Genomic DNA, 27216 nt, shown 5'->3' on the forward strand with positions numbered 1-27216 from the left:
ATTTAGCAGAACTCTTCCAACAGAAAATAAACATGATTAAAAGAAGTGACTCTCCTCTTCAAGCAATACTTCCCTGCAGTTCACTGAATGAAATCAAAATGAAAATTCCACAAGAACTCCATTCCTACATCTCTGTTCCTCTTTGCTTTCATCTTTGTACCATTACATTTTCCAGCACATGGAGCATATCTTTGATATGATGCCTCTTCTGATGGTGTTGGTCATATGTTTTTTCAGGCCTAAAACAGTCTCATATATCTCTACTTGATACTGGCACCTTGTTTCAAGGGTAGCAGAGAGGGAAATTAATTAAAGATGGGAATTCAATGTTAAGTTAGCAAAACTTCATTAAATAGCTGCACCAACACGCTCATTCAAAATTAAAGTGTCTTTAATTTTGTTTTCCTTCATTCACTTCAGGCTAAGTAAATCAGGCTAAATTGAATCCAGATTGCTTTAACTCTGAAATATGCTTACCCATATAATGTTTAAATCAGTTTAAGTAAACTCCTTTAGCAGGTAATTTAGATTAATTTTCTTGAAATACTTTGTGTCTGAAGACAAGTAAAATTCAATTCTTGGTGCAAATTCTAATACACTCATTACTACATCAAGCAAAGACCAAAACTCTAAGAGTCTGCAGGATTTGTCAACAAAAAACGTTGTGCTGGCTATTTGAAATATATCCGTCCCTTCGTCTAACTCCTTTCCATCCCAAAAGCTCTGGATGAACTCAGGAGTTTGTTTTCTTTCTGTGATTCTGTTTCTCTTCAATTATTTCCAAGTATGTTGAATTTGTCCCACTTCTGGTGTATCTGTGCTTTGCACATCTTTAAGCAAGACATTTCTGTCTTGGTTTCCCAGTCACTGATAGGCTACACAACAATTCCTTCTCATGTCTTGCCTGTTTGGTGACAGCAATGGTGCTTTTAACTAATTTGTATGAATAACTTCTTGAACATGGAAATAACCTAAGATGTTAAGCAATTTTATAATCCTAATGTTATTTATTGGGATTCTTTAGAGACTGGGGTTTTTTGGATGGATATAGTTTCATCATTTCTTCATGGCATTAGAAAGTGATTTTTTTGTGGAATCATTATACGAGCAGCAACATCTGCTACATCATATATAAATCAACAATGTAAATCAGCAATGTAAGCAGTTGTCAGGTAAAATAAGACATCTGTGGGAAGGGTGGAATGGTACTGAAAATTGCCAGGGTCAAATTGGGTTACCTGAGTGTTTTCTTCCCTTATCTCTGTCTGCTTTAAATAATACAAAAATGCAGACTTGGCTGAGGTCCCAGCTCATCAGAGCACTTAAGCACGACCTTGACTGCAAGCATGTGTAAGGCTTACTGATGAGGAAGGGAAGGAGGAAGAGATTTCAAACTTGAAGGTTAGTTTGATATCAGCAAAGATTGGAATTTTATGTTGAGTATTGGTGCTTAAATATTAGGTAACTATTTCTGAAAAATCTAAATTTCTACACCATCCTATTGATGTAATAGAGATTACTTGGTTTTCTGCTGATCTATTAATGCAACAAGTATAAACATATTTCTAGACCAAGTAGACTAGGTGTAAACATTTTAAAATTAACTTTTGTATTCATAAAATAAGAAAAATACTCAGTAATTCAGTATAACTGAATTTAATAATAATTTAATACATATTTTAATATCTATCTAAAATCATGTGTAACCCAAGGATTCAGACAGTATTTAGAAACTGCACTCAGAGCACTGAAGCACCTTCAACTTCCTGCTGCCCTATCACACTCCATGAAGTCACTGAGGGCTTGGGATATGTGGCACTGCAGCACATTTCGCATAAGGAGTAAATGGACACGGTGTAAGTCACCCTTTAGAATGCCTATCTACAACTTCCATATTTTGGCTGATTACTTTACTTCATCATATTTGTTACTGTGCAAGGGTGATTTCTGGTGATACAACAGAGAGCAAAAAAGCCAGAACCACTGAACATGGAACTAATTACCACTACAAGCATGTAGTGGTATCACTATTGAAACAATTCCAACAGCAAAAGGACACATTTCCAACATTTTTGGGCCTGTTATCTATTTTTTTTACGCTCACGTGCATATGAAAGATATTATGTATTAACAGAGACACAGATATAGCTCCCGTAGTTAAGGAGTCATGTTGAAAGTGCTTTAAACACGAATATCAATATAACCCAAAGATGTTTGTGGTATGACTGTCAAAGCTCAGGGAAGAACAGCAGTGTTGGCTGGCAGAATCTTTTTTAACGTGCAGAAGGGTCTCTACATACAAACTAATAATAAAAACTGTGATTTTCTTTGAATTCAGAGAGCAGTCATGTAAGCTATCATAAGCTCCTAGTGGCCCATGTATTTATTTGTGTTAGACAATGCCATATAATACCGGCAACAGAGAAAACCTAACAGACAGCTTATTTTCACATGCTGTGCAACTACAGGAAAAATCAGAGAAAGCAAAATGATTGAACTAAAAAGAAAGGTATTGTGCTATGTAAAAGGGTATTCTGACCCCTTTCCAACAGAGTACTGAGATGACTGCTATGGAAAGAAAAAGACATAAACTTTTTATCCAAACAAAATTAAAATGTGCAGTTATATCTGCAAGTGCTGCAAGGGGTGAATTCTCCAGCCTGTTTTAGAGCTCCATGCTGGCCTTGCTTTGTGGTTGTCCTCTGGACAATCAGCTCATCACAAAGTACCAGCCTGCTTTCTTGTCTCTGCCCCCCGTGGAGAATGCATTTGAATTTACCTCTATTTAGGGCCCTTTAGCTAGTACATGCCAAGTGTTCCGTGTAATGTCCCTCAGATGTCAATCTCAAGGGACAATCTCTGATCTTTCCATTTGTTCTAGCTCTTTAAGGAAATTACTGAAAACAGAAGATGCATGTCAATCTGGTGAGATCAGGGACTAAAAGAAATATGTATTGGACACTCTAGTATTATTCTAAATTGCATTTTTTCCTGATTTGAGAATGGCATTAAAAATTTAAGTTTTATGGTTTCTATTGTGTGTGGTCATGGCAGATCTAAGGGGTTAGATCCTTGGACGTCTCCTACTGTTGTTTCTCACTTCACAGTGTAGACAGTTCCTTTGCAGGAAGAGCTCTATGCATTTCCCCCATAAAAAGTTCTTCAGCTGTCTGTGAATCAGAGAGTGATAATGTTTTTCAGTACAATCCTAATTTAATTCTGTCCACCTTCTTGTGTTAATAAATTGACTTATTTTTCTTCAAACAGAATATATGTAATAGCAGTGCAAAGGAGATTGAAAAAACATGTAAAAGCATTGCTCTCCTAAACAGAGGACTGGATTACTGGCTTTTTGTCAGTTCAGGAGAACCTTTCCATTTGTGCTGACAACTGAGATTTCCAGAGTGCAACAATGGGCCATAAAGAACCCAAGGCTCTATATGTTCATAACTCTCCACCCTGCTGGGGCCCACTGTTACCACCTTTTCTAACCCCTTCCAGATTTGTAGTTGTCTCCATCTTCACTTGAATTTTTCTGCTCCTCCTTTTTATCACCACTATGCTCCCATTGCCATGGGGAAGCATGAAAATGTTAAATACTTCCATACCTCAACTTCTCAGTTTCTGAAAAGTTTTCTCTTGGGTTTGACTGGTTTTTAGAACTGTGATCTTTAATATATATTAAAGTATTTGCTTTCACTTTGTCCTACTTTAACTATGGATGATGTCAAACTTACCATCAACAAAACTTGGAAAGGAAGACACTTTCTTTGTCTGTTGAGAAATAAAAATGGTATAGTTGTAACCAAATAACTTTCACACAATGAAGTGAATTCATATTATATTTAAATAGCTGACCACTGCCACACAGCCACTATTCAGCACAGTGAAACACATTACATCACAGTCATGAACCCAACCTAAGTGTTACAGAGTGTACCTGGAATCTATTTTAAGCAGATGCCAACACACAAAAAAATAAGGGAGGCAGGGTAAGACCATGAAAACGATTTAAGAAGTCAGCTGTCAAATGAGCAATACAAACCAGCAATTCCCAGTCCAATAATTTGTCCATAGATCACATTGCCTATTAATGATATATCAATTTTCCAATTAAGAACATTTAACAAAGCAAGATTCTGGGTCAGTGAATAAAAAGAACTGCCCCTGACTGCACAGTATACAGCACTACACCTGATCCTAGCAGGGGCCACAAAGGTGCTCTTTTTTTACACTACTGTCTCTATTCTCAATAAACAAATACAGTCCTTCCATTCCTCATCTTTTGCCAGTCTCCTCAGTCAATCCTGTTTCCAGGAAAGAGGCTGATTTCTCCATTATGGGAAAAGGCTTTAGAAATGTGTCTCTTCATTAATATAACAGGCTACAGGCTAAATACGTAACGTTCTCAGACAACAGACTTCTGCTTTTAAGTCTGAATATCATTCCATTGTGTCTCGCCTCAAGCATAACTCATTCTGCTTTCTTAGATGTCTTTGCTCCAGCCCTCAGTGACAAGAGCAGGTCTGTCTGTCACTGCATCTCTTCACAGCTGACTGAGCCAGGACTGACACTGGGAGTGGGTGGGGGAGGAACAGAAGACAATTTCTTCTTTATGCTACTTTTGCTCTCCAATAATCCAAAAAGAGAACTTCTGAATTGTTCTCCCTATCTCATCAGAAAATTTTAGACTTGAGTACATGCCATGTACAGCTACATAAAATGAATGAGGCAGCAAAAATTCATGGGTATAGTTCAAAGACTTTTCAGAGTAGGCAGACATGGTATTTACTGTCAGCTCAGGAAAAGAAACAGAGCCTAAGTATGAGTGTGTGAGAGGGAGAAAGCTGACAATCTGATGCCTGCTTTCCCTCGTGGAATGCTCAGGAAGGCAGACAGCAGGGAGGCCTGGCAGCCCAGGGTACCTACCTCAGGTGTGTTATTATTGTCAACTGGCCCATTGAGGTCTGAACGTTGCTGCTTCCTTGGCTGTTCCAAACCATTGCACAGCTGAAAGAAAAAGGAAAGGATTTCAGATCCTTTTGTTTTCTGAAAAGCTTCAAAACATAAGTGGAAGTCAATGGTGCAAAGATAATTAAAAAATTCTCACCAGTTTAAATTTACTTAAAAAAATCACAAAACACTAACATATGAAACTCTATTTAGCATGTTCTCTATTACTTATCTGTAGTTATTTATGTACAATCAATATTCATTACTGGTACAGAAATATGAAAATGTGATATAACAGAATTTCCTATTGTAATTTAGCAAATATTAGTTTCATACAAAAATGTTGTGTTTACTTAAAATAAAATACCTACTTTGATAATAAGACACTTCAATTATCATTAAGTAGCAGTTATACTACTGATTTAAATTTAAATAATTTTAGTTCAATGTAAATTTTTCACGTGAAAGTGAGCCAAATGCTGACATGTTCAAATTATTCAGAAACCAAAATCAGAATTTTTACATGTGCTCATTCTCAGTACCAGACATAATCAAAATAGTCCTAACAGCCATCTGAAAAACAGAATTCCAGCACTGAGTATAGGATCCTGTGTTTGTGGGAGATACTTCTCGGCATCTCCTTCCTTTTGGGGCAAGTAAATCTACAGGATGCTGGCAGCACAGCTTCAGGCTTCTGAAGAAATGCAGAAGAGAAAATACACAAAGAAAATATTGAGGTTTTTAAACTACAGAACATTAATTTTTTTCTAAGTTCCAGTCGTCACAGGGGCAGAATTTCTTCTCCCCTGACACAAGTCACAGAACAGCAGCACTCAACGCAGGGAGTGCCCGTGTGAAGTTTGCATGACTCAGATTTTCAGTGTCAAAAATCTGGAAAACCAAGGTGATTTCTGGAACAAATTTCAATGGTTTAGGATATTTCATTTTCCTTTTTTCTTAGTTTCTCCATTATGTATAAAAATGAGTGCCTAAATGTTGTCGTAAAGCTTCCCAAATAAAAAGTTGTATCAACAACTGTGCAAATGGAAAACACTGAGCCTGCATTATTTGATGTGAACATAACTCCTTGTCTTCTCACTTTCAAATACAGTATATAGCTGTAGTGAAAGAAAGTCTTTATGTTCATCTCTACACAAAGTACTCTCTATGACTAACACTTAGTCAGCTGAACAAAATATACTAATGAAGCAAGCACATTAGAGCTATCAGCTCAGTAATGATAATTCTGAGGTAAAACAACATACACAAACCAAAGATTCACCCAAGTAGTAAGCAGGAATTTAAGAAAGAAAATACCATCTGAGACACACACAGAGCACCAAGACTCGGGAACCCACTGACTCATGCCTGTCTACATGGCTGTAGCAGCTGAGAACTTCCCATATCCCTGCCTATAAAAATTACTCTGTTTGAGACAAGACAAATCTAATTATATTGCATGGCTAAACTAATATGGAGCAATCTGTGTTGATGTGCAGTGAAATACATTAATGAGGTAAACAAATATCTAGAGGGCTTTAAAAACAACAAGCATAATCATTATACATTATTCCCTAAAATAGTAGGATTTAGATTAAGTATCCTTTAAGCAGGGATTATGACATGGCCACAATGAAGATACACTACTGTAAACACTGACAGCAAATATATTAACTCCAGTATGTACAACAGAATGTTAATACTTTTAAAGCACTGATAGTTTTCTGATTAGCATAGACTTGACTAAACTGAAAATGCACCTGCATATAAAGAAAGAATTGGGTGTCTGCATTTGTAAGCATGGCCTCCGTGCTGTAACATTACTGCAACACGTCTCTGTCACAAATCTGACACGCTGATGGACTTATTCAGCCCTGGGGATCATAACACCAATCGTGCTCGTTGGTAACTGTTGCATATGTAATTCCATCCAGTCCTAATAGAAAATATGACTAAACACTTGGAGGACATTTCAGTTTTGATTTATATATAGATGTACTTTACTGGAGCTCCTATTTTCAAGATTTTAGGAATATAAACAAGACTTATTTGTTTATTGTTTCGTAGTCACATATGCAGTAGATATGTTGTTACTGTGTATTGTCTGGTTCCAAAGAGAAGTCTGTGGAGTGCATGATGAGTTGGGATTAATCACACCACCTTCACAAGGAACATAATAAAAGTTTTTCCTTACTATCTGGTGTCTGAAAATGAAGGCCATTTTTTTCCCCAGAGTTTTGCCTGTGTGTTCAGGAGCTCCAGGCTAATTACACAGCATCTCCAGTACAAAGAATTCTTCCATGTCCTTTAGGCACATCTGTGCACACAATATGTTCCACCTCTGGCTGATCTATTAATGCTTTTCTATTTAAAAATGCTGCAATGTGGAGGGAAGGGTGCCACTGTGAGTGCTTCCTCCAAACAATGTCAGGACTGTAACAGCACATTATTGAGGCTGGAGTGCAGCACAGCCTTCAGCAGCAGCACAGGTGAGGGGAGCTGGGCCTGAGACCTTCTGTGCCCAGCAACTGCCTGCAGCAAGAAGGACAAGGAGAAGGGCTTCCCTTGCATTCCGTAAGACTCACAGTGCCAAAGGACACAACCATGCAGAGCAGGCATGGCTGTACCTCCCATGCACAGGTACAAACCATGGAGTCTTGGACTTATGGAAGGAGATGCTTCTAGAGAAAGGAGGAAGGGACTGCTTTGGAGCTTCTTTATGGTCTCATTGTGAGTAAATGTAAATTCCGTTACTCAATGTGGGCGGGAAGTTGGTTCATGCTCCCAAATGATCTGACCAATGCCAAATAAATTATTTGATACTTCTTTCTTCATGTTTCTTACAGAATTTCCAATTTCTGCTGTTGGTTTGATTGTTATGATAGCTAGAAAAATCACATTTGTGATAATACCCTTATAAGGTATTATAAATAATTTATACCCTGACTTGCAAATTAGAATAGGACCAGAAATCTGGAATTGACTGCATATTAACAGAGGTACAGCTATGTTAAAAGTCTCTCGCCCTAGGATAGGATTCTGATAAGATTCTGCAAAGGAAATATATAAAAATATTAAAGGTGTAGTGTTATTAATACTTTTGCCTCTGAGCAATACTTAGACTGCCTAAGTATCCAGCATCACGTGAAGGAACATAAAGCAGAAGAAAATGCCATTGTTAGGCTGCGAGGAAAATGAGACTGCTTCTTTGAGGGCACCAAAGCATCTATGGAAATCTTTCCACAGCACTCACGGAGCTCCAGCCCTGGCCTGATGATTAATTACCAGGCCTGGGGCCACTTGGGGCCTCCTCCTCCCACCAATCTTGCAGCACCCAGACCACCTTTATAACCCTCCCTCAGTCACAAACAGTCCTCCCCTCCAGCTCAGAGGGGCTCTGTTTCTCCACACTCCTGTTGTTTCCTCCAGTGTAAGCTGTTCAGCTTGGCAGCCAAAAGCTCATCTCAACACCACCAGTCCTCCTCAAAGCTGCCACCTGTGATCCTGAATGCTGCTGTGGTGCTCAGCACTTTCCTGCTGGAGAACATTCTGCTGGAAAGCAGCAGGTTAGTCCCTTTCTTAATTTATTCAGAATCTGTCTCAGAGAGGAGCGCAAAGGCGTGGTAAGGCTTTATTACTATGTTTAAACATTTGAATAATGAGGCTTATGATCCATACCTGCCCATCCTTTAGTAGCAACGCTGTTTAATATTATCAAATAACGTGTTCAGAGATTAGTGCACTGGCTTACATCTGAAATTCATCTTGAAGACAACTAAGCTTTTTGGAAAAGAAATGTCTTGTGGTAGGTTCCAATTGAAAAAGTTCCTTGTGGTAGGCTTTAACAACAAAAAACCCAAACCTTCTTGGGAAAGAGATGTTTTGTAATACATTGACTAGATTCTAAAGTTACTTGTTGCACAAGGAAACCAATAAACCTAATCAGCTTGTCATCCAGGTCTTCTGTCCCTCTCTAGAACAAAATTAAAGTAGTTATTACCTTTGCCACTTAATGACAAAACTTCATTTTCTAGTTACTGTGATGTTATGTTGCTTTCTGAAGACAGTCTATGGTCCTGGTGTTTAACCAGTACTATGTCTATAGAAATGCATCAAGGTGCATCTAAACCATCTGAATGAAGAGACTGTAGCCCAGGAGCAAGTCTATTATGGCAGTACTATTTCAATGAAATTACACATGGAAAATAACCTCTCTCATAAATGCTGGTTATGTGTAGTAGGAATGGCTTAATGTACCTTTACTGAGCTGCTGAATCAGTTATCCTTAACATCAGTAACACACTACTGCAGTAGGAGCAATTTGGCCCAGCAAGATACACTTAAAACATAGACTCTGAACGAGGTAGTTCTTGACTAGCTGAAGGATTTCTGATTATGATAACAGGAAAAGGGTTCAGACCTCACACTTTGTTCTCTCACAAAGATTCCACTACTTATGTGCTAATTTAGTGGTGATTCTAGCACATGTCAGAAACGAAGAGAAAATATTTGTAAGGAGTAGTTCAGTAAGCAAGTCAAGTTACAGTATGAACTGGCACTGTGAAAAGAGGAATCAGAGTAAGTTGAGAGATCTAAGCATTACACAAAACTATTTCAATACCCTATCAAATTTCAATGAACTTTAAAATAATTGCCAATTTATTTTTATCACCTCAATGAACCAAGTTTTATTTGCTTTGTCCTTGCATATATTTAAAATTGAGAACCAGCCACGATAAGTTTCAGAGAAATAGCTCTGCTGAATGGTGCATTATTATGTAGGTGTAATCTGGAGTGCACGCTGTCCTCTGCTTTAAACTTCTCAGAGAAGAGTCTGCCACTAATGCATCTTTAGGTAACAGAGATTGATTTTGCTGTCCACTGGTGTCAGGAGCCAACTGCTAAAAATCTGTGACTCAGCCAATTAGCACAGAGAAACTGGTTTTGTTGGAGAATGTTTGGACTGTTTAGCACTTTTCAGTAAGTACTTGGTAAGTTTGGGAACTGTCACTCAGTAACAGCTAATAGGAATTACTAGTTCTGCCCCACAGCTGCCTAGAACACATAGGAGAATGCACCAAGCTTTTTTAATACTCTTCATTTACACCCATTTGTGTTTGCTACAAATTCTATCAAATGTATCCCATAATATTCAAACTGAGTTCCAGTAAGACATTCCTAAAATACAGGGTTTTTTAAACTATCATTTGAGCTGCTTCAGACTGTTCTAATGGGGAAATTTCTTAGGGACAAAAGAACAAAACAGAAACAAAAAAAGATGATTTTTAAAATTTTCACAAATTATTTTAGTAGTATTTTATCTGCCTTTGGACGTCCATGTTGAAGTATTACAGTATAGCCTATATGGAAATTGTGAAAGGAGGCTTAGCACTGCAGAAGCTTGTGGTGTCCCTACCAGGGAAGTTTGTATAAGCATATTTGGTTTGGTTCTCAAATGTATCACAGTGATATAAAAGTATGATTCAAAAATGAGAAGCAATAAGATTCACGTGCCACAGGCAGCATAATTAAAAAGTAGACTTCCCCCTAAGGTCCTTCTTCTTACTGGTGATAATGGCAAATCCCTGCTTCTTCAAAGGGAGATAGGTACGGTAGGGTGTTGGTGCTATTAAAAACATTATCTTTTATTGTTGGGAAATAGATCTGTTTGAATAGGGTAGGAGAGAATACACATTCTCAGGACTCTGAAATCCACCTAGGAGACATTAAGAACAAAAGGTTATTAAATGGTCAGTGCTCAAGTGTTGAGTCCCAGAGTTTAGCCCCACTGAGCAAAAGTAGCTCTCAGCCATGCCAGTGTTTCATAGAGGTATGACTGCAGTTGGGATGAACAGACTGAACTCTGCTACACAAGGTTCCAGAGAGGAGCAATTATTTAACTGAATTGCATTAGTGCAAAAGACATCTTCCTTTGTATTATTTCAGCTGCTGTCCAATGTTTTGCTAACTTTTTTTTTCTTCACTGCTTCTACTGATCTTTAATTATGTTGCCTGACTGTACAGGTTAGCATTAACTTAGCATTGGTAAAATAGGCAATGCCATTGTTCTTTGCATATGTCTTACGGGTGCAACAGGAGAAACTCAAGTTCCAAATGCTGTCAGGGAATGGCAGGATGGGCCCAGGCCTGCCCTGTGCCATCCTGCTTTGTGGGGAGGAAGCAGGACAGGGTATGTTGCACTGAGCTGGCCTGAAGACAAGCTTTTTGTGGTTCAAGCTTTGGTTTAGACCAGGCTCATAATTTGTGCACTACAAGTGCTCATCTGCAAAAAGAGATTACTCTCATTTTTCACTTAGTTCCTAGGTTGATTATTAGTGTGCCAAACCAACAATATTCTAGCTAACCTTGAATCTGTGCAAGTGTAACAGCATTCCAAAAAGGAAAAAAACTTAAGTGAACAGCAACTACTTTTGCACAGGAATACCACATACACTTATAATTTCTGGTCACACTGTATGCTAGTGCCAGTTGAATGAGCCATTCAGTTCCTCTTCTTTCAGCCAAAGATAAAAGACCTGTCTGTTAATTCATGTTTATGTAACAATAAAAACTGTGTTAATTCAGGATATTTACATTAGTAGGTTGTCTCACCATACTGAACTTCTCTGCTAAAGGTAAAACATATAAAATTAAATTAGAAACAAAAAAAGAAAATTTCTTCATGCATCAGATACTTTAACAATTGGCTCAGTCTGAGGTGACCAAGATGTCAGAGGGCTGTGGGGAAAACTTCTAGCTTGGGGAAGTTGTTAAATTTGAGTTGTGAGAGAACACCCAAAATAGTCACCTTCTATGTAATGTAGTAATGATGTAATGCCTTTCTTTAATAACACAAGCATGGAAAACTGCAAGAAACAGGAGTTGTGCTGAGCAGTGATTTAGAGCAAATATACACACTAAACGTATCCTAGGTTTGCCTCACACTTGTCTAGTGCTAATCATCCTCTTCTGCCTGTCCCTGGAGGTATTGCAAATAAAGGCTCAAACAAGCCAAGCTCATGTACTGCCCAAGTTTTCAAGCCTGAGCATGTGTATGTAAGACTGGAGACTGACCCACATCGAAAGGCAAATGACGTGCTTACTTTGGTTTTCATTCTCTGTGGATTGTTGGGTCTTTCTTAAAAGTGACTACTGTTCTCTGGTGCAAACCTAGCAACTGGAATCTTTAAAATTGCATTTTTAAACCTTTAAAATTTGCATCAACACGGCCAAGTCAGATATGGCAATGCACTTTCTGAGCCCTTTCTGATAACTAATGGTGTGAAACAAGGCTGCGTTCTTGCACCAACCCTTTTCACAATCTTTTTCAGCAGGATGCTCCAAAGGGCCCCGGCAGACCTCGATGATCAGGACGGTATCTACATTCGATACCGTACTGATGGAAGCCTTTTCAACCTAAGGCCCAAACTAAGACCTTAAATCATCTTGTCCAGGAGCTGCTTTATGCTGATGACGCCGCCCTTGTTGCCCACACAGAAGCAGCTCTGCAGCGTTTAACATCCTGCTTTGCAGACGCTGCTGAGCTCTTTGGGCTGGAAGTCAGCTTAAAGAAGACTGAAGTTCTCTATCAACCTGCACCTCAGGAAGTCTTCCTTCATCCCCATATCACCATTGGCCAACCAGAGCTAAAATCAGTCCAGCAGTTTAATTACCTAGGTAGCCTCATCTCCTCGGATGGTAAGATTGACAGAGAGATAGACAACAGGTTAGCAAAGGCATATAGTGCTTTTGGAAGGCTCCATAAAAGAGTATGGCGTAATAAACACTTGAGGAAAAGTACAAAGATCAGTGTTTACAGAGCCACAGTACAATCCTAAACATCCACTGGTCAGATTATGTGACCAACACATCTGTTCTAGAACAAGCAGCAGTCACAAGCATTGAGGCCATGTTGCTGAGAACACAGCTGTGCTGGGCAGGGCACGTCTCCAGGATGAAGGACCAACCACGGCCTCCCTAAGATCTTGCTTTATGGTGAACTTGCCACCGGCTGCAGCAAGAGAGGAGCCCTGAAGAGAAGATACAAGGACTCCCTGAAACAACATCTCAGCCTTGGCCATATTGATCACCATAACTGGTCTATTCTGGCCTCCAATCGGGAGGTCTGCAGACACACCATCTATAACGCTGCTGTTTCCTTTGAGAACGCAGCAGGATCACTCTCGAGGAGAAAAGACATCGCAGAAAGAATCGTGTCTTGCAGAATTTACCACTAAGGAGTCTTTCTGCTGTGCCTTTTGCAACCGGTCGTGCCTGTCTCATATTGGCCTTTTTAGCCACCACTGCGCTTGCAACAAACGTGGGTAGAGCCCTTCCCAAATCTTCGTTTGCGAAGCCTAGACATGATGAGGTTTACTGGTTATTGAGGAAATGTCTTGCATACAAAATATTAGCATTTGTCATATGCTAAGAATTAATAGCTATTTATTTTAAAGGAATGTAAATATGTGTTATATATCAGTTACTGTTAACTAACCTGAAATTTTACACAGTAGTAATACTATTTAGGTGAGGCAGGAAAGGAGGAGAGGAGAAGAAACATGAAAAAAGCTAAGGACAGCAGACTATGTGCATAAAACAACAAAATGCACCTTCCTGTTTGCTCATATTTTACAAAAACTGACATACAGATAGTATCTTCATTTAACCTGAAAGTATTCAAATCTACATTTATTTAAAGATAATTGAGGTGAAAAAGTGCTCCATATGTAATGTCTGCCTCTGTCATCCCATTCACCATGGTATTTTGTACTGGGAGATGCACACTTATAGTAACAGATCTTCTAGCAAGGTGACAAAGCCAAGGATCTTCTAAGCAAATTCTATGCAAACAGTAAGCTTAGCAAGCAAATGTACTGACAACGACCCTGGGTTTTTTCCTTTCACTATAAAAGAACTTGAATTATTGTAGGTAAAATTTTGGCTGTCTTGGTTTCAATAATGAGACACAGGTTCATTTAGACAGTACTCTAACGGTATCCATCCCTCAGACACTTTATAGTAAATATTGAAAGACTCGAATGCCCTGGAAGAGAGACAAAATCCTTTGGAATTTACCTAAATTCTTTGAGGTCCAATTTCAATGTTAAAGGTCCAGCCGCACCTTTTGTTCTGGACTATTACGGACGTATTAAGAGTAAAACTCACTTTGGCAGAAATGGGTACTGCACTCTTAGTTTAATGCCCTCAAAATAAGCCTGATTTTCAGATAAAGCTTAGAATAAGCAACCTGCAGCAGGTGAAAAGAACAAAGCAAGCTAAGAGCAGTCTTATGATGCACATATTGAAGTAATGTTTGCCAAAGATTATTTAACTTGCCTTTCACTCTTTCACCCCTGGAGCCTCAGGGTGGGCAGGGGGAGAATCACATCATGCCTCCATTTGTGAGCCTGAGTATCTCTGTAAGAAATATGACTTTATACCTTTATTCCTCAGAGGTCTATGTGCTCTGCTCTTCAGTGAAGATGCCCACAGCACTTTGCCATATCTCCTTCCTAATTAAATGCATGCCTTGTCACCCCATGTTTAGCCCTGTGTGCTGATCTGAGGTCGATATCTGTACTGCTGCACCTCTGCTTTCCTTTCTTCAGAGCTGAAGGAATGAATGCTGGGCACTGCTCAAAGCTCCGTCCATCAGCCAGCAGTTTGTGGTGCTATGAGTGACTCTGTCAGCTCAGGGGGCTCCTGCCAGACAGCGGCTGTGACCTGTCACAGCAGCACCTCCTCCATTATTAAACAAAATGAAGGCATTGGCCCAAGACTGCCTGGAAATAACAACTAAAGCTCAGACAGGCCGTTCAGGAATATTTGGGTCCTTTTGTTTCATTTCACATCAGGGGCAGTTACATCAATATCCCAGTGTTGCACAGCCCTCAGTTGTTAGCAGTCTGTCAAGAATGATCAAGGTACAATACAATTCAGCTCAACCTCTGATAAATAAACTTTGAAAGAGTATAAAAAGATGTTGAAATGAAAGTCTATTTTAAATTTTGTTTTGAATAGGCAATCATTTGGTGGGGGGAAAAAACCAACCATTTTAGTCAAGTATAGAAGAATTCACATTCTTATTCAAGAGCTCCTCTTCTCTTTTGTTCTGCAAATATTTTAAAATCTTGCAAGCAGCCATGCTCCCAGTAGCAGCTGCTGGTGTACTGTGCTAGAAAGACTATCACTAGTCTAAAATATGCCAACTCAACTTCTCTGCTCCTAGCCAATACCTAGTAACTATTCAAACAATTTAAGACCATTGGGCTTATTCACACAGCAACTTTTATGCTGACAGTAGGGCCCTGATATAGTAAGTTACACCATTTGGTAATAATTATACTTCTGAAAATAGACTGTAAAATTAATATTAAAAACTTGCTGTAGATATGGGTAATCTGAAAATATTCCCCTAAGCTTTTTTTGTTCACAGTTATAATAAAAGTTGACCTGTTTCATCAGCATATACTTTAACATTTCATTTCCTTTTACTGTTTTCTGGATGAATTAACATTTTAATGTCTGCTTTTAATGAAATCACCTAGATTAAATTGTTTAACTGTGGGGCACTTCACTATAGAAAACTGCATTTATAGATTTGATAAAGCTGAAATAGGAAACTTAGGCATCTGAAGCTTAATAAAGCATTTTAATTAAAGAATTCACTTAATCTTACTAGTATCTCATCTAAATACAAGTTATATTTTACCTCTTTTAGGTAGATCTCTCTTCATTGCAGAAGATAACTAATATTCAGCTGCATGTAACTTTAGAGATGCAAAGTCAAAGCTTTAAACTGACCTTAGGTCTCTCTAAGGAAGTTAACACATTCAATTTGAAACTTCAGGGGGAAAAAGTCACACTTCTGTTCTTTAGAAAAGCTTGAGATTCATTCTCAGACCCTCTTTTTCTGGCACTCAGCATTAGAACAAGGAAAGATTATGCATGACTTAAATTAACTTCTACATCATTCCTGTGATAAAACTACTTAACAGCATTTTTAGTACAAGTAAAGCTCCTATTTATTCCTTCTTGTCAAGGTCAAGATATGTCCAGCTAGGAAAAAACCACAGCAATATCCAGGTACTCCTTGTAGTTGCTTTTAACATGGGCAGTATCTAACCTTGACATATGTTCTATTGAAAACAAAAGTAATCACCTGCTAAGGCAATGGTACAGGAAAATGTAAAAAAATTCAATTATTTCAGTGCTGACCTGAGTTTTCAATTTCCCTAGTGTGCCACTGCAGAATGAAAATAGAGCAAATAAACTGGTTTTGCCCTATGTTACTGGAACACCTTTGTTTACCTAGAATTGTCTGTTCTCTGTGCAAAACCTCTTTGCTAGTTCTCTATATATACTGATTACATTCAGCACCTTTTTCTAAACACACAAGGTGATTATGTGGCTGTGAATGCAATAACAGTAAAAGTAAAAATATTGCTTATAAATATAATAATATATTTATAAAAATATTGCATATCTATAATATCTTCATAAATATATTTAAAGATTGCTAATATATAAAAATATAGATAATTTTGTTTGGAATAATTAATATAACACTTGCATAATATCTCTGACAGTCTGGTTAAACAGAGCACTTCATACCTGCTCTTGGGGCCACTTCTGTCTGTCCTCTGGGGTTCTTGACTTTGCTTTAAATCCTCGATGCACATCTCCACTGTGCTTAGAGGCGGATGGGATATTCAGTGATTTTGGCCTCCCCTCGTGTCTGTTAGCACTGTGAACAGCTTCTCCCTTTGAACAAGTCTCTTTGTAGTCATGTGCCATGTTTTCAGTCCCCGTGTGCTCTGGACTCATTTCTGTTGTACTATTAATACTGCTCATGCTCATACTCATTTTGATTTCTGCTACAATTTGGTCAATGTCCTCTTCCTGCTCTTCCAGCTCTGCATCCTCTTTTCTGGAATGGTATGGTGACATTCCCTGTGAATTGCCATTAGCCTCCGCTGGGTAATAGTCCAGATAGTCACCTTCACTTTGACAGTACTGTATGTTTTCTTCTTGGTCTTGAATCTCCAAAGATGATGCTTCATCCTCCAAAATCTGAACGCTGTTATCTTGACCCTCCTGCCACTCTTGCCTGTCCATCACCTCACTTCCATCTTGGTGCTGAATTTTACCTTCAGCCCATTCTTCTACAGCTTCCTGACATTCATCTGTTTCAACGTGGTGCTCCTCGTGGGGAACATACTCCTCCCCATTGCAGTCCATCCCTTCCAGGTAACTGTCATCCTCGGGACAGTATCGAATGTAGTATGTGATCCCCTCCTCTTCTTCTGGCAAGCCTTCATCGTAGTCCTCCTCCTCGGAGGTGTTGTTGACATAGTCAGAGCTGGAGTCCCCATCTCCACTGTGGTCATTGCACTCCTGTTCCACGGGGGGAGGACTGCCTTGTCTCACAGTTGCTAGCTGTGCCTCTTTTGCTGCATAATCTTCAATAGGAAGGTCACTTTCTTCACTTTCAGGCTCCCTGCTGTGAGATGAAGTAGGGCAAGCTCTCACTCTGTGATCCAGCATGCTGGCTGTGGTGCTTTGATGTTTCCTGTTTGCCATAGCCAACTCCTTACATGACAATCATTTCTAAGCAAGTACTGTAGGGAAGATGGAAAAACACACATTCAGGAAAAGGTCATCAGTAGAGCTCAGTGATGTTAATAGGAAGCAAACAGATAGATTCATTTGGTAATAAGCATGTGTTTGTAGATATTTAAACCAGATTCAGACAGCTAACTTTTAAAATGCTTGTGCTATGGAACCATGAAATCAAAGTAATAACTTGCACACTGAAAGGAACAGATCAAGAGAAGGATCTACATTTATGCTAAGTGTATTCTAGTGTAGGCTCTCTTTTGTCAATTTGACAGAGAATTAATCCTGAACCTTGAAATTAGTTTTCAATTTCTTTTTCTTGCCAGTAAGGGGTCATGCTTTGATCGCTATGCAGTAAATGGGAGTTCTTTTCAATTTTCAGCTTAGGCATTTCTTTAACGTGTACTGAAAGCAAACATTTAGAATCTGACCTGCTCTTACCAAAACTAAAGGAGAATAATTCTATTAACTTGGCAGCCACATAGGGCACTAAAAGATAATGCACTGGTATTAAAAGCATTATTTTTTTAAAAAGCACTCACTATTAGCCATTACTAGCTCGATGCCATGGAGCATTTCCCATTCTTAAACCAAACATTTCAATTGGAAGGGACCTACAATGATTACCTAGTCCAACTGCCAGACCAATTCAGGGCTGACCAAGTTAAAGCACGTTTTAAGGGCCTTGTCCAAATGCCTGTGAAATCGCTGACAGGCTTGGGGCACTGACCGCCATCGTAAGCCTGTTCCATTTACCTTCTTGGTAAATGTCTTCCTCTTTCTACTGCCCAGTCTGAAGCCATCCTGACACAGCTCTGAACCATTCCCATGCATCCTGGCACTGGATACCCTCTGCTGGGAGGAGAACTCAGCACCTCCCTCTCCACTTCCCCTCCTCAGGATGCTGTGGAGAGCAACGAGGTCACCTCTCAGCCTCCTTGTCTACAAACCAGACACCCCCAAAGCCCTCAGCCACCCCTCACAGGACACTCCTTCCAGCCCTTTCACCAGCTTTGCTGCCTTCCTCTGGACATGCACAAGAACCTTAACACCCTTCTAAAAATTATGGGGCCCAGAACTGCACACAGTACCCCAGGGGAGGCCACACCAATGCTGAATGCAGCAGGGCATTTTATTTACAATAAAAGCTCACTAATTCTTTCTGCTAAACACTTTTGAATACCTATCTTTATAAAAATACTGGATTCTAAATAAATAAGCAGAGATTCTATGAACTGTATTAAAAATAGTCAAAATAAAAAACCCAGCTAATTCTAGGGAGGCTTGATAAGTATGATCTGCTGTGTATGATTTGGAAGAGAAAAACAATGTATTTTTATTGTTATGTTTCTCTGTGTTTCATTGTTGTATCCTTATGATAAGCTTGACCTGTGCAGTTACTTCATCAGGGTGAACTGAGCTCAGGTTTCTGACTTGCACCACACAACTTCATGTTTTACTTATGCACCAAACAATGACGTATCAGCCAATCACATGAACATAACCAGTTTTCTAAGTCTTGTGTGCACACATAAAGCAATAAAGTTAGCATGGATTTAGAGGATTAGAGTAGCTATGTAGAGAAAAATTTCTTAGGCATCATGAAATTGTAAAAAAAATCCTGTCACTGTAACCTAAAACCTTCTAGATATCCCTGCAGAATTTCTGATATCACAAGAAAAACCCCAAACCTTAGTGTGAGACAAATCCAGGGATGTGATATATCTATGGATTATTGCAGTGACATCATGTGGCAAGTCTATGCTGAAACATGGATTCTAGGCTCTGAGAGACAAAGCTGAGATGCATGTTAGTTGCAGGAGGAGACATGAAAGGAACCCAGCATGTGAAGCTCTTTTTAATTATTGATACCTTGCAGAATTAGTCTTGACAAAAAGCTTTAAAGTAAATAGAGTATCTGAAGAGAAGTTTAAAGGAGAAAATCAGAGCAGAAGGCAAACCTTTCTCAGTGATTACCTGCCCCTCCTCACTGTTAGAAGAACTAGCAGACTTGCAAGGTTTCTAACATAATCTGTATGCCCACTATGATCCCTTTAATAAACTAGGGATCCATTTTAACTTTGGAGTCAGTTATAAGAAACTCAGACCACCAAGCAATCCGTCCACTAGGGTTGCCTCTCATTTAGCCAGCTCCACTTACTGCAAACTATGGATGTTCCCATACTGTGACTGCAGCATTAACAAAAATTTTACATTGGATCAAAACAGCAATCTAGTCACAGCAGTGCACTGCTCTGCACAGACTGCAAAATGCTGCCGAGAAGGAAGACAAGCTGCTTGTAAGACCAGATCAGGCACAAATAAGCACACTACATAAGCATGCCTAAAATCAGGTAAGACAGAGTGCTACAAATAATATTTTTGAATGGCATTGCAAGGAAACTATAGAGATCTCATGTCTTAACCAAAAATTATTTCTTGTCAAGAACAGAACAAATTAGTGTCTCTTGGGGAAAGAACAGTTCTCATCTGCAAAGGCTTCAGTCTTCCAGTAATTGAAATTGTTCTTCATATTAAGTAGTACATAGAGATTTACAGTGCAGTTGACCCTGGACACAAGTCACCACAGAAGAAAGACATGAACACAGAAGAAAGGAGCGTGTGTTTGAAACTCATGACTCACATTTTCCTAAAGCATACGGAGACAAGAACCCTTTTTTTAGCCAGTGTAATGGAGTTTTTCCACCCACATCTAAGAATCTTCACTTAGTATCCAGGCCCTGGTCTCACTACAGTGATAGCCTTTTATAATTTCCAGTAGGGAATGCTCAGAGATGTTACTCACCTGCAGGAAAATCCACTGTGTTCTAGGTGTTGAATAACAGTGCATGGCACAGGAAGCTGTTTGAATGTGCTCTGAGAGCCAAAAGGAGGTGGACAAGACAGGGTACGGGCCTGGAGAGGTAGGGATGGCTGGAGTGTGCCAGCTCCTCCAACAGCTGTGGGCACTGCCAGCCAGGAGCTCTGAGAAAAGTGTTCTCAGCGGGGCAGCATCAATGTCATCAATGACAGCAGCTGCAGTTCTGCCTCCCCAGCCACCTCTAAAATGCAGCACAGGCACCATAGGAGGGATGGAAAGGAGGAACTTGGGGAAATAGTGGCAGACTGGAAACTTTTTAGAGCATAGGTGGATAAGAAGTGGAGAAAATAACTCTTCTTAAGCACTGACATCCTAGGACATGGGAAACGGGTTTTCAGTAAATTCAGTCTGAGGCAATGACTGATGACAGTGCTTTACCCCTGTATGCTGGAATTGAGGCAAAATAAGCCTGATTCTTTGGTAAGAGGCAAGGCTGATATTAATGTTATGGAAACTGAAGTTGCAAAGCAATCTCTGCACAACAATTATAATTCTAGTTGGCCTCCTCCGTAATCTTTGCAGACAGGCACTACTTTTTAGGGAACAAAGTACTGAAATAAAAAGGCAGCATTTGTTATTTTGAGCCCATGAATTGCAGACTGAATGTGCACTGATTATACCATCTTCAACTATGAAATGTAACTTCTACAACTGTATGGACACATTGGAATTACTGAACAGAGTTTTCAAACACAAGTCTGAGAAATGCTCTTTATAGAGCTGCACGTACATTTCTGTCAAGGAAACAAACAGCTGTAGTTTAACTCAAGTATTAGGCAAGGTAACCTAGTTTTCTTCAAAATATCTCTCAAGCTTCCTAGAAAAATATTTTAGTCATAGATTAGGTTTAGCATAACCTAAATATTTTAAAACCTAAAAGCATTCTAGGCATTTTCTAAGCTGTTTTATTTTATAACAGCAAAGCTACTGAGGAGCACAGGTCTAAACTTTTTTGTCTCCTCACCTACAGAGGCATTAGTTTACCTAGTGGTAAGTTGATGACAATTAACTGAACCCCACATATTCAGTTTTTAAAAGAATAAAACCAGAATTTGGATTTTTTTTTTTTTTTTTAGAAATGCCATAGATACCCAATTTCTACCACATGTTCTACTATTCAGACTACTTTGGAAAGCCTTCTGAGTCACTGACTGCAGAGATTAATACTTTTTCTAATTTTTTCAACATACTTATGCTGTTACAAGTTTACATTGTATCTGATATGTGAATGTTAGCTAATGTACTTTTGAAACTGGAGAAAATACTGGATTTCTATCTAATACTACTCCAGTGTCGAAGTGAAGAGAGGAGTAATGATTTGCTGGATCCAGCGGCACTTTATCAATAAAGGCTTCAATTAAGTTAACAGATCACTTCTTATGCTTAGGGTAAGACTCCCTCCTTCTTGTCTCTCACCTCCCTCCTTGATAGTGGAGAGTTAGGTCAGACTTCTGTATCACTCAAAGTGCATTTTTCAGCTTCTGGCTGGAGGTGGAAAGAAGAATTCCTGGGAACATGGCAGGGTCAGTGCTTTATCCTTCTTTACCTTCCTTAGGATTTAATAATTTTATCTTGCTGAGACAAGCAAACCCCTATTTCAGTTGTACAGTACATACTGAATCTCTATCAGTGTTGTCAAGATCAGCGATTACGGGACCTAATGGTTCTCAATAAAAATGTTTTTCTTTCAATAATGGTTTTGCTTTATTTTTCTTAATTTTCCCTGCTTCAGCTCAATGTTGAAAAGAAAATCAATCTGCAGAATTTCTATGTAGCAGGGGAACCAATTTCTTCTGCTCCCAGAAACATGAGTACTGGCTTACAGCTGGAATTTGTTCTAATCAGTGCTCATTGTAGTCATTAGCTTTCTCCTGAGTTCCTTGCACCTAATCCCAAACAGCTGTAGTGAGGGGTTTATGGACCTTAACACTTCTATATCTTTTCACCTGTGTAGAAAAATACCTCTACTTTCTTTCCAATGAAAGAGACTAATTAAACTAGCAGTAAAAATGGGAAATGGTATGCAATTGTAAACATGGGGATAAAATGAAATACTCAATATAGTCTTCCTGGCTGTGTTTAAAGAACTGCTTTACATCCATCCTTGATTCACAAACTGAATAGCATTTTAGTGGGAACAAAAAAAGCACTTTGTTTTTTACAGCTAATGTGCATGGTGATCTGAGGGGGTAGGGAGCATTGTTAGGTTCTTTTGACAACAAACATACTACTGCATGCTTATCAGCAGCCAAATGATTTTTGAGCCCTGCTGTTGCAAATTACAGGTGAACCTAAGGGTTTTACTGGCCTCAATTTCATGTACTCAGTTTATTTTGCAAGGTCTCTTTCCTGTGTTTACTCCTTTCCAGGTTCCTTTCTTCACCTACTTCTCAGTCTCCTTTCTCCCACACTTCAAATATCTGCTCCATTTGTCAGTTTTGACAAAATTCAGTCCAAGTTTTGCTTCCCTGAAACTGCTCAATACCTCCTATTTTCCCCAGCCAGCCAGTGCAATCTAGCTGCTATCAAGGTGGTTCTAAAAGATATCTCTACCCTTTAAAAGGCAGCTTCAGATGCAACACAATTTACTGTCACATGAGATTATACCACGTATGGCATACGGGCTGCTCCTCTGCTGCTGAGCTGGGGCTTTGATGCACTGCAGACTGAAGCTATTCCATATGTCAGCCCTATACATTCATAATTCAGAAATGCTGTAAAAAAAGAAAAAACAACACCCAACCCTTTTAACACAGACATATGCTACATTTATCAAGTTACTCAGTACATCTGTAACTGAGATAACGGTATTTTTCAACAGAACTGCATCAGAAAATTCATGATTGCAGGGCTTTACACTAATTATACCATTCTCTTCTCGAATAAAGAGATAAATTAAAGTGGAAAAAATCTACCTTCAATTCCTTCAGAACAATTTTAATATCAAACTAATAGTATATCTCAGTAGGCTTTAATTACAGAAGAAATAGTTAATACTCCCATCTCCTAAATTGGTTGAGAGGAATTGTGACTGAACCTATATTGGGAACCAGAATTTTTAATAAGCAGATAACAGAACATGAGTCTGCCATGACTGTCAGATTATGCAGTCATTTGATTCCCCAAGGCCAAACTGCCTTAACTTCATTTTTCAGTGGAGCTGACTCTCGAGACCATAAGAATTCATCGTGCAGAAGCAGAGTGCAGGATTACCTGCCAGATCTTCTAAAAGCAGGTATAAATGGGATCCTTACTCCCACAGGAGCTCTTATCTGCCTGTGTCCCTGCCAGCAGACTAAGCTGTGAGCAGGGGTGTCAGGAGGAGCACAGGATCTCTGACAGAGGAGAGGCAGAAGGACACACGGCATACGAGGACTGGGCACGTTGGTCCCCCATGCACAGGGTGAGCCTGTGGAACACTGATCCAGTCCCTGGATATCTATCCAGAGGGAGATTGTCTCCTACAGTCAGGACTACCCCAACACAATTCAATTAAGGTCATACTATGTCAATCTGAGTGCTATCTCAATGTTACTAAAGTTGGGGAGAGTTTCTCAGTGTAAGGCTGGCACAACCTGACACTAATTATTAGTCAGGCCAGTTACAAAATGTCTGGTTTTTTTCTCTGAAGCCTTTGAATTTAAAACAAAAAACCCTCATGTATATTTCTTGACCTCTTCTCAATAGTGATATAAAAATAAGAGTAGCAAATATAAAATGTCGATATAATGAAGAGCAACTTGCTATCTAGGTTTTCTATCCTTTTTCTTTATTTAAAATCAAATCCAACAAACTTCAAGTAAGAAAATACATTTTAAAACACTGGTTTTTGCACCAAGCAGAAACCTTTTGGGATTCAGAAATGTATTTTCTTTTGTCCTGTGAAATTCCATTCAAAATCATTTTAATCTGACTCCTTCCCTGTTCTATGAGTGCCTTTAGAAAATGATGACAATTTGTCAAAAACATTATAAAATCAACACTGTAGTCAGATGTCTTTGGGAATTTCTTTCTTCTTTCCTGTCTCAGCTGAGCTAATGTCAGGCTGGGGCTCTCCCAAGTCTAAAGGAAAGAAAGCACTTTACACACTCTGAATAAACAAGCCAGAAAACCACCAAAGACATCTTTTGTGATGGCGGGGGGGGGGAGGAAGAAGAGCTGGTCCGTGTTCCCCCAGTACCTCTCATTCACACAGTAACTGCTGGGAGTTGGATACCAAGCTCACCTGCAGAGGCTGAGAGCAGTTGGGATTCATCCAACACTGACCCTGCAGCCAGTTGTGCACAATCCCTTGTTTTCAGTAAGGACAAAAAAATAAGAAAGTTACAAATCAAAAATGGAAACAAAAGTTATTTGAATTTTTTAATTGTTGCAACAACATGTTAAGTTTCAGATTCAAGATCTTCCTTTTAACTCTAATTTCTCACCCTCACACAGTGTACAAATGTTATACTTTTATGATAACACAATATTTTGTACTACTTGCCTTCTAATTTGTTAAAAGCACAGCTGGAACAGGCCAGGAGGAAAAACAGCTAAAGGCAACTATAAATTTGGTGCTATTCAGTGTTCCAGATCTTCAATTGATCATCTAAATAGTATTTTAATATGCTTAATGTAATTGAAACATAGAAAATAAGATATTTGCATGGGAAGCAGAGAAAGAATGATTCTTAAAGAAACGAGGGAAGTGTGGGGGGAAAGTGAAAACGAACAGCATCTAAAAATAGATGGCATTAAAATACATTACTTGCTAGTTATCTCAAGAGTAGCCACTAGGGCCTTCCTGGGTAGCTAAGGCCAAAAAAATTCCCTTATCATTCTCTGCTTACTCAACTGTGTCTGAGGCAGTCACAAAAGATAATATTTTGGGGCGGAAAAAAAGTCACTGAATAGACAAACAGGAATGAAAATTTTATGTCCATGCTTAGTCACCATTACACTTATTTTATTAGTTTAAGAACTGACAGTAGAGTGAGAAATTAAAGTTCTGAGATGACAAATGCACATTTCTGTATGTTAGGATTATTTCAGCTGCAGTCCTGCAGAAATGCTGCTTAAAGCTCCAACAGCTGCAGTATATTAGGTACTGCAAACTACACATTCCTGTATCCACAGGCAGTGCTTTTCACATGGAGCAGACTGTCCTGAGTTACTCCCTTGCTGTAACAATTCTGTCAGCATGCAGGTGGCACTCTGAGTAGAATATGAACTGTGTATGCACATCCCGAAGAGATGTATAGCATATACTGACCAGCCACACATCATGCACAGCTCCTGGCCCTGAAACTACAAAAAAACAATGGAATGTCTTTTGATGCTGTTAAACCACAGAGATGACTTAACTATTTTTCCTATTTTTAAAAGACTTTACATTCTGAGTTGTGCTTTTGCGTTTCTTTGCACGGTTATAATATTTGTTCCATTTGCTTTAATCTAATAAGCTTTTAAAATCCAGTAACTATGTCGTAAAAGCCATTCTAAAAGTACTCTATAATTAGAACCCACCTACTGAAATTAAAAGTAGAGCAAAGAAATGCTAAAGACACTGTAAAATCCAATGGCACTGCAGAGATGGTGTTCTTGAACATATATCCCAACTGAATGTGGCTTTTATAGTTAAAAAGTTTTGCTATTTCCTGCAGTAGTAATAAAAATGTGTAATCACATCTCTAATTAACATTTATTGTTGATGTGGCTTTAATCATTCTCCAGGGTTCAATTCCACAGCTCAAAGACTGATACTAAACCCATAGTGTTGCATCCATATAGTGTGAGTAAACATCAGTATCAGTTTTGCAGTGCTAAAGTTGCTATAGTGAAAAATAGATATCATTAAACATATCTTAAACAGAGGGAAGGACAGAAGCAGAATATTTATATTCAGCAGAATAAGATGTGACTCCAAATTTAAGACAGTGAGATTTTATGGCCTATTCTTGGGACTGCTCTGCTCCAAGAATCAGTTTCAAATAATGAAAAAAGTACCCCTCAAGCACTCAAATGTTCCAGTGATAGCTATGCGGAGGCATCAACTTTAAATTTTATTCCATAATACATATAAATTTTAGTATCTTCTTATGATTATTGTATTTCCTAATTCCCTGAGATTAAGGGAAAAGTATAGGATGTAAAGGAACAAGGGAAGGAAATCCAGGAATAAGGGAAAAGTATAGCACATATTAACATTATTATGTATAAAGAATATATGCCATTCAATTAAAACACATTTAGCCACTGTGAGACAACTTGCAATCCACCCACAGCTCTGGTAGAATTTTTAGTCTGTCCTAGAATGGATTATACCCAGTTGTACAATGTTTCACAGAGGACCTTTCTGCTGACTATAGAGGTGTCATGGTTTGAGAGCCCCAAAAATCCAATTCCCTAGTCCAAACCTCCTCCCACATTTCAACCCAGTGTGAGATGGTTTCCAGACACCACATGAGACTTAAATGGGGAAAAGGGAATATATTACAATGACTGTACAAAATAAATACTACAATACATTATATACAATCTTAATTATCTCTACCATGACATAAGTATTTACAATGGATCAAATCTCTTCTCCCCTCCAAATAAAAGTCCAGGAGGGAAGAAGGAAAGATCCTTTTCCACTCTCAGAGCAGCAATGTCTCTAAGGCAGCAGGTTCTCTTCTTCTCATGCAGCATCTATATCTGGATCTCTGCCAGTACACACGAGGGGTATCCAAGCCCCTCGGCCCATCGTCTTCAAGCGAGGGTCTTCTCTTCCGTGG

The 27216-nt window shown here is 38.9% G+C and overlaps 1 protein-coding gene across 2 annotated transcripts in view; it reads right to left on the minus strand.

The window, feature by feature from the left end:
• APBA2 (amyloid beta precursor protein binding family A member 2) overlaps positions 1-27216 on the minus strand; it is a 101341-nt gene that overhangs the window by 25794 nt on the left and 48331 nt on the right. For both annotated transcript variants that reach the window (XM_064668298.1, XM_064668299.1), the window contains exons 2-4: positions 16570-17576; positions 4930-5010; positions 3738-3774 (exon numbers count right to left, since the gene is read on the minus strand). In XM_064668298.1, coding sequence (XP_064524368.1) covers positions 3738-3774; positions 4930-5010; positions 16570-17538 — 1087 coding nt within the window. In that variant the 5' untranslated portion in view covers positions 17539-17576. The remainder of the gene's footprint in view (positions 1-3737; positions 3775-4929; positions 5011-16569; positions 17577-27216) is intronic.

This window comes from Pseudopipra pipra, chromosome 12 (genome assembly GCF_036250125.1).
Source record: "Pseudopipra pipra isolate bDixPip1 chromosome 12, bDixPip1.hap1, whole genome shotgun sequence".
Classification (NCBI taxonomy): Eukaryota; Metazoa; Chordata; class Aves; order Passeriformes; family Pipridae; genus Pseudopipra; species Pseudopipra pipra.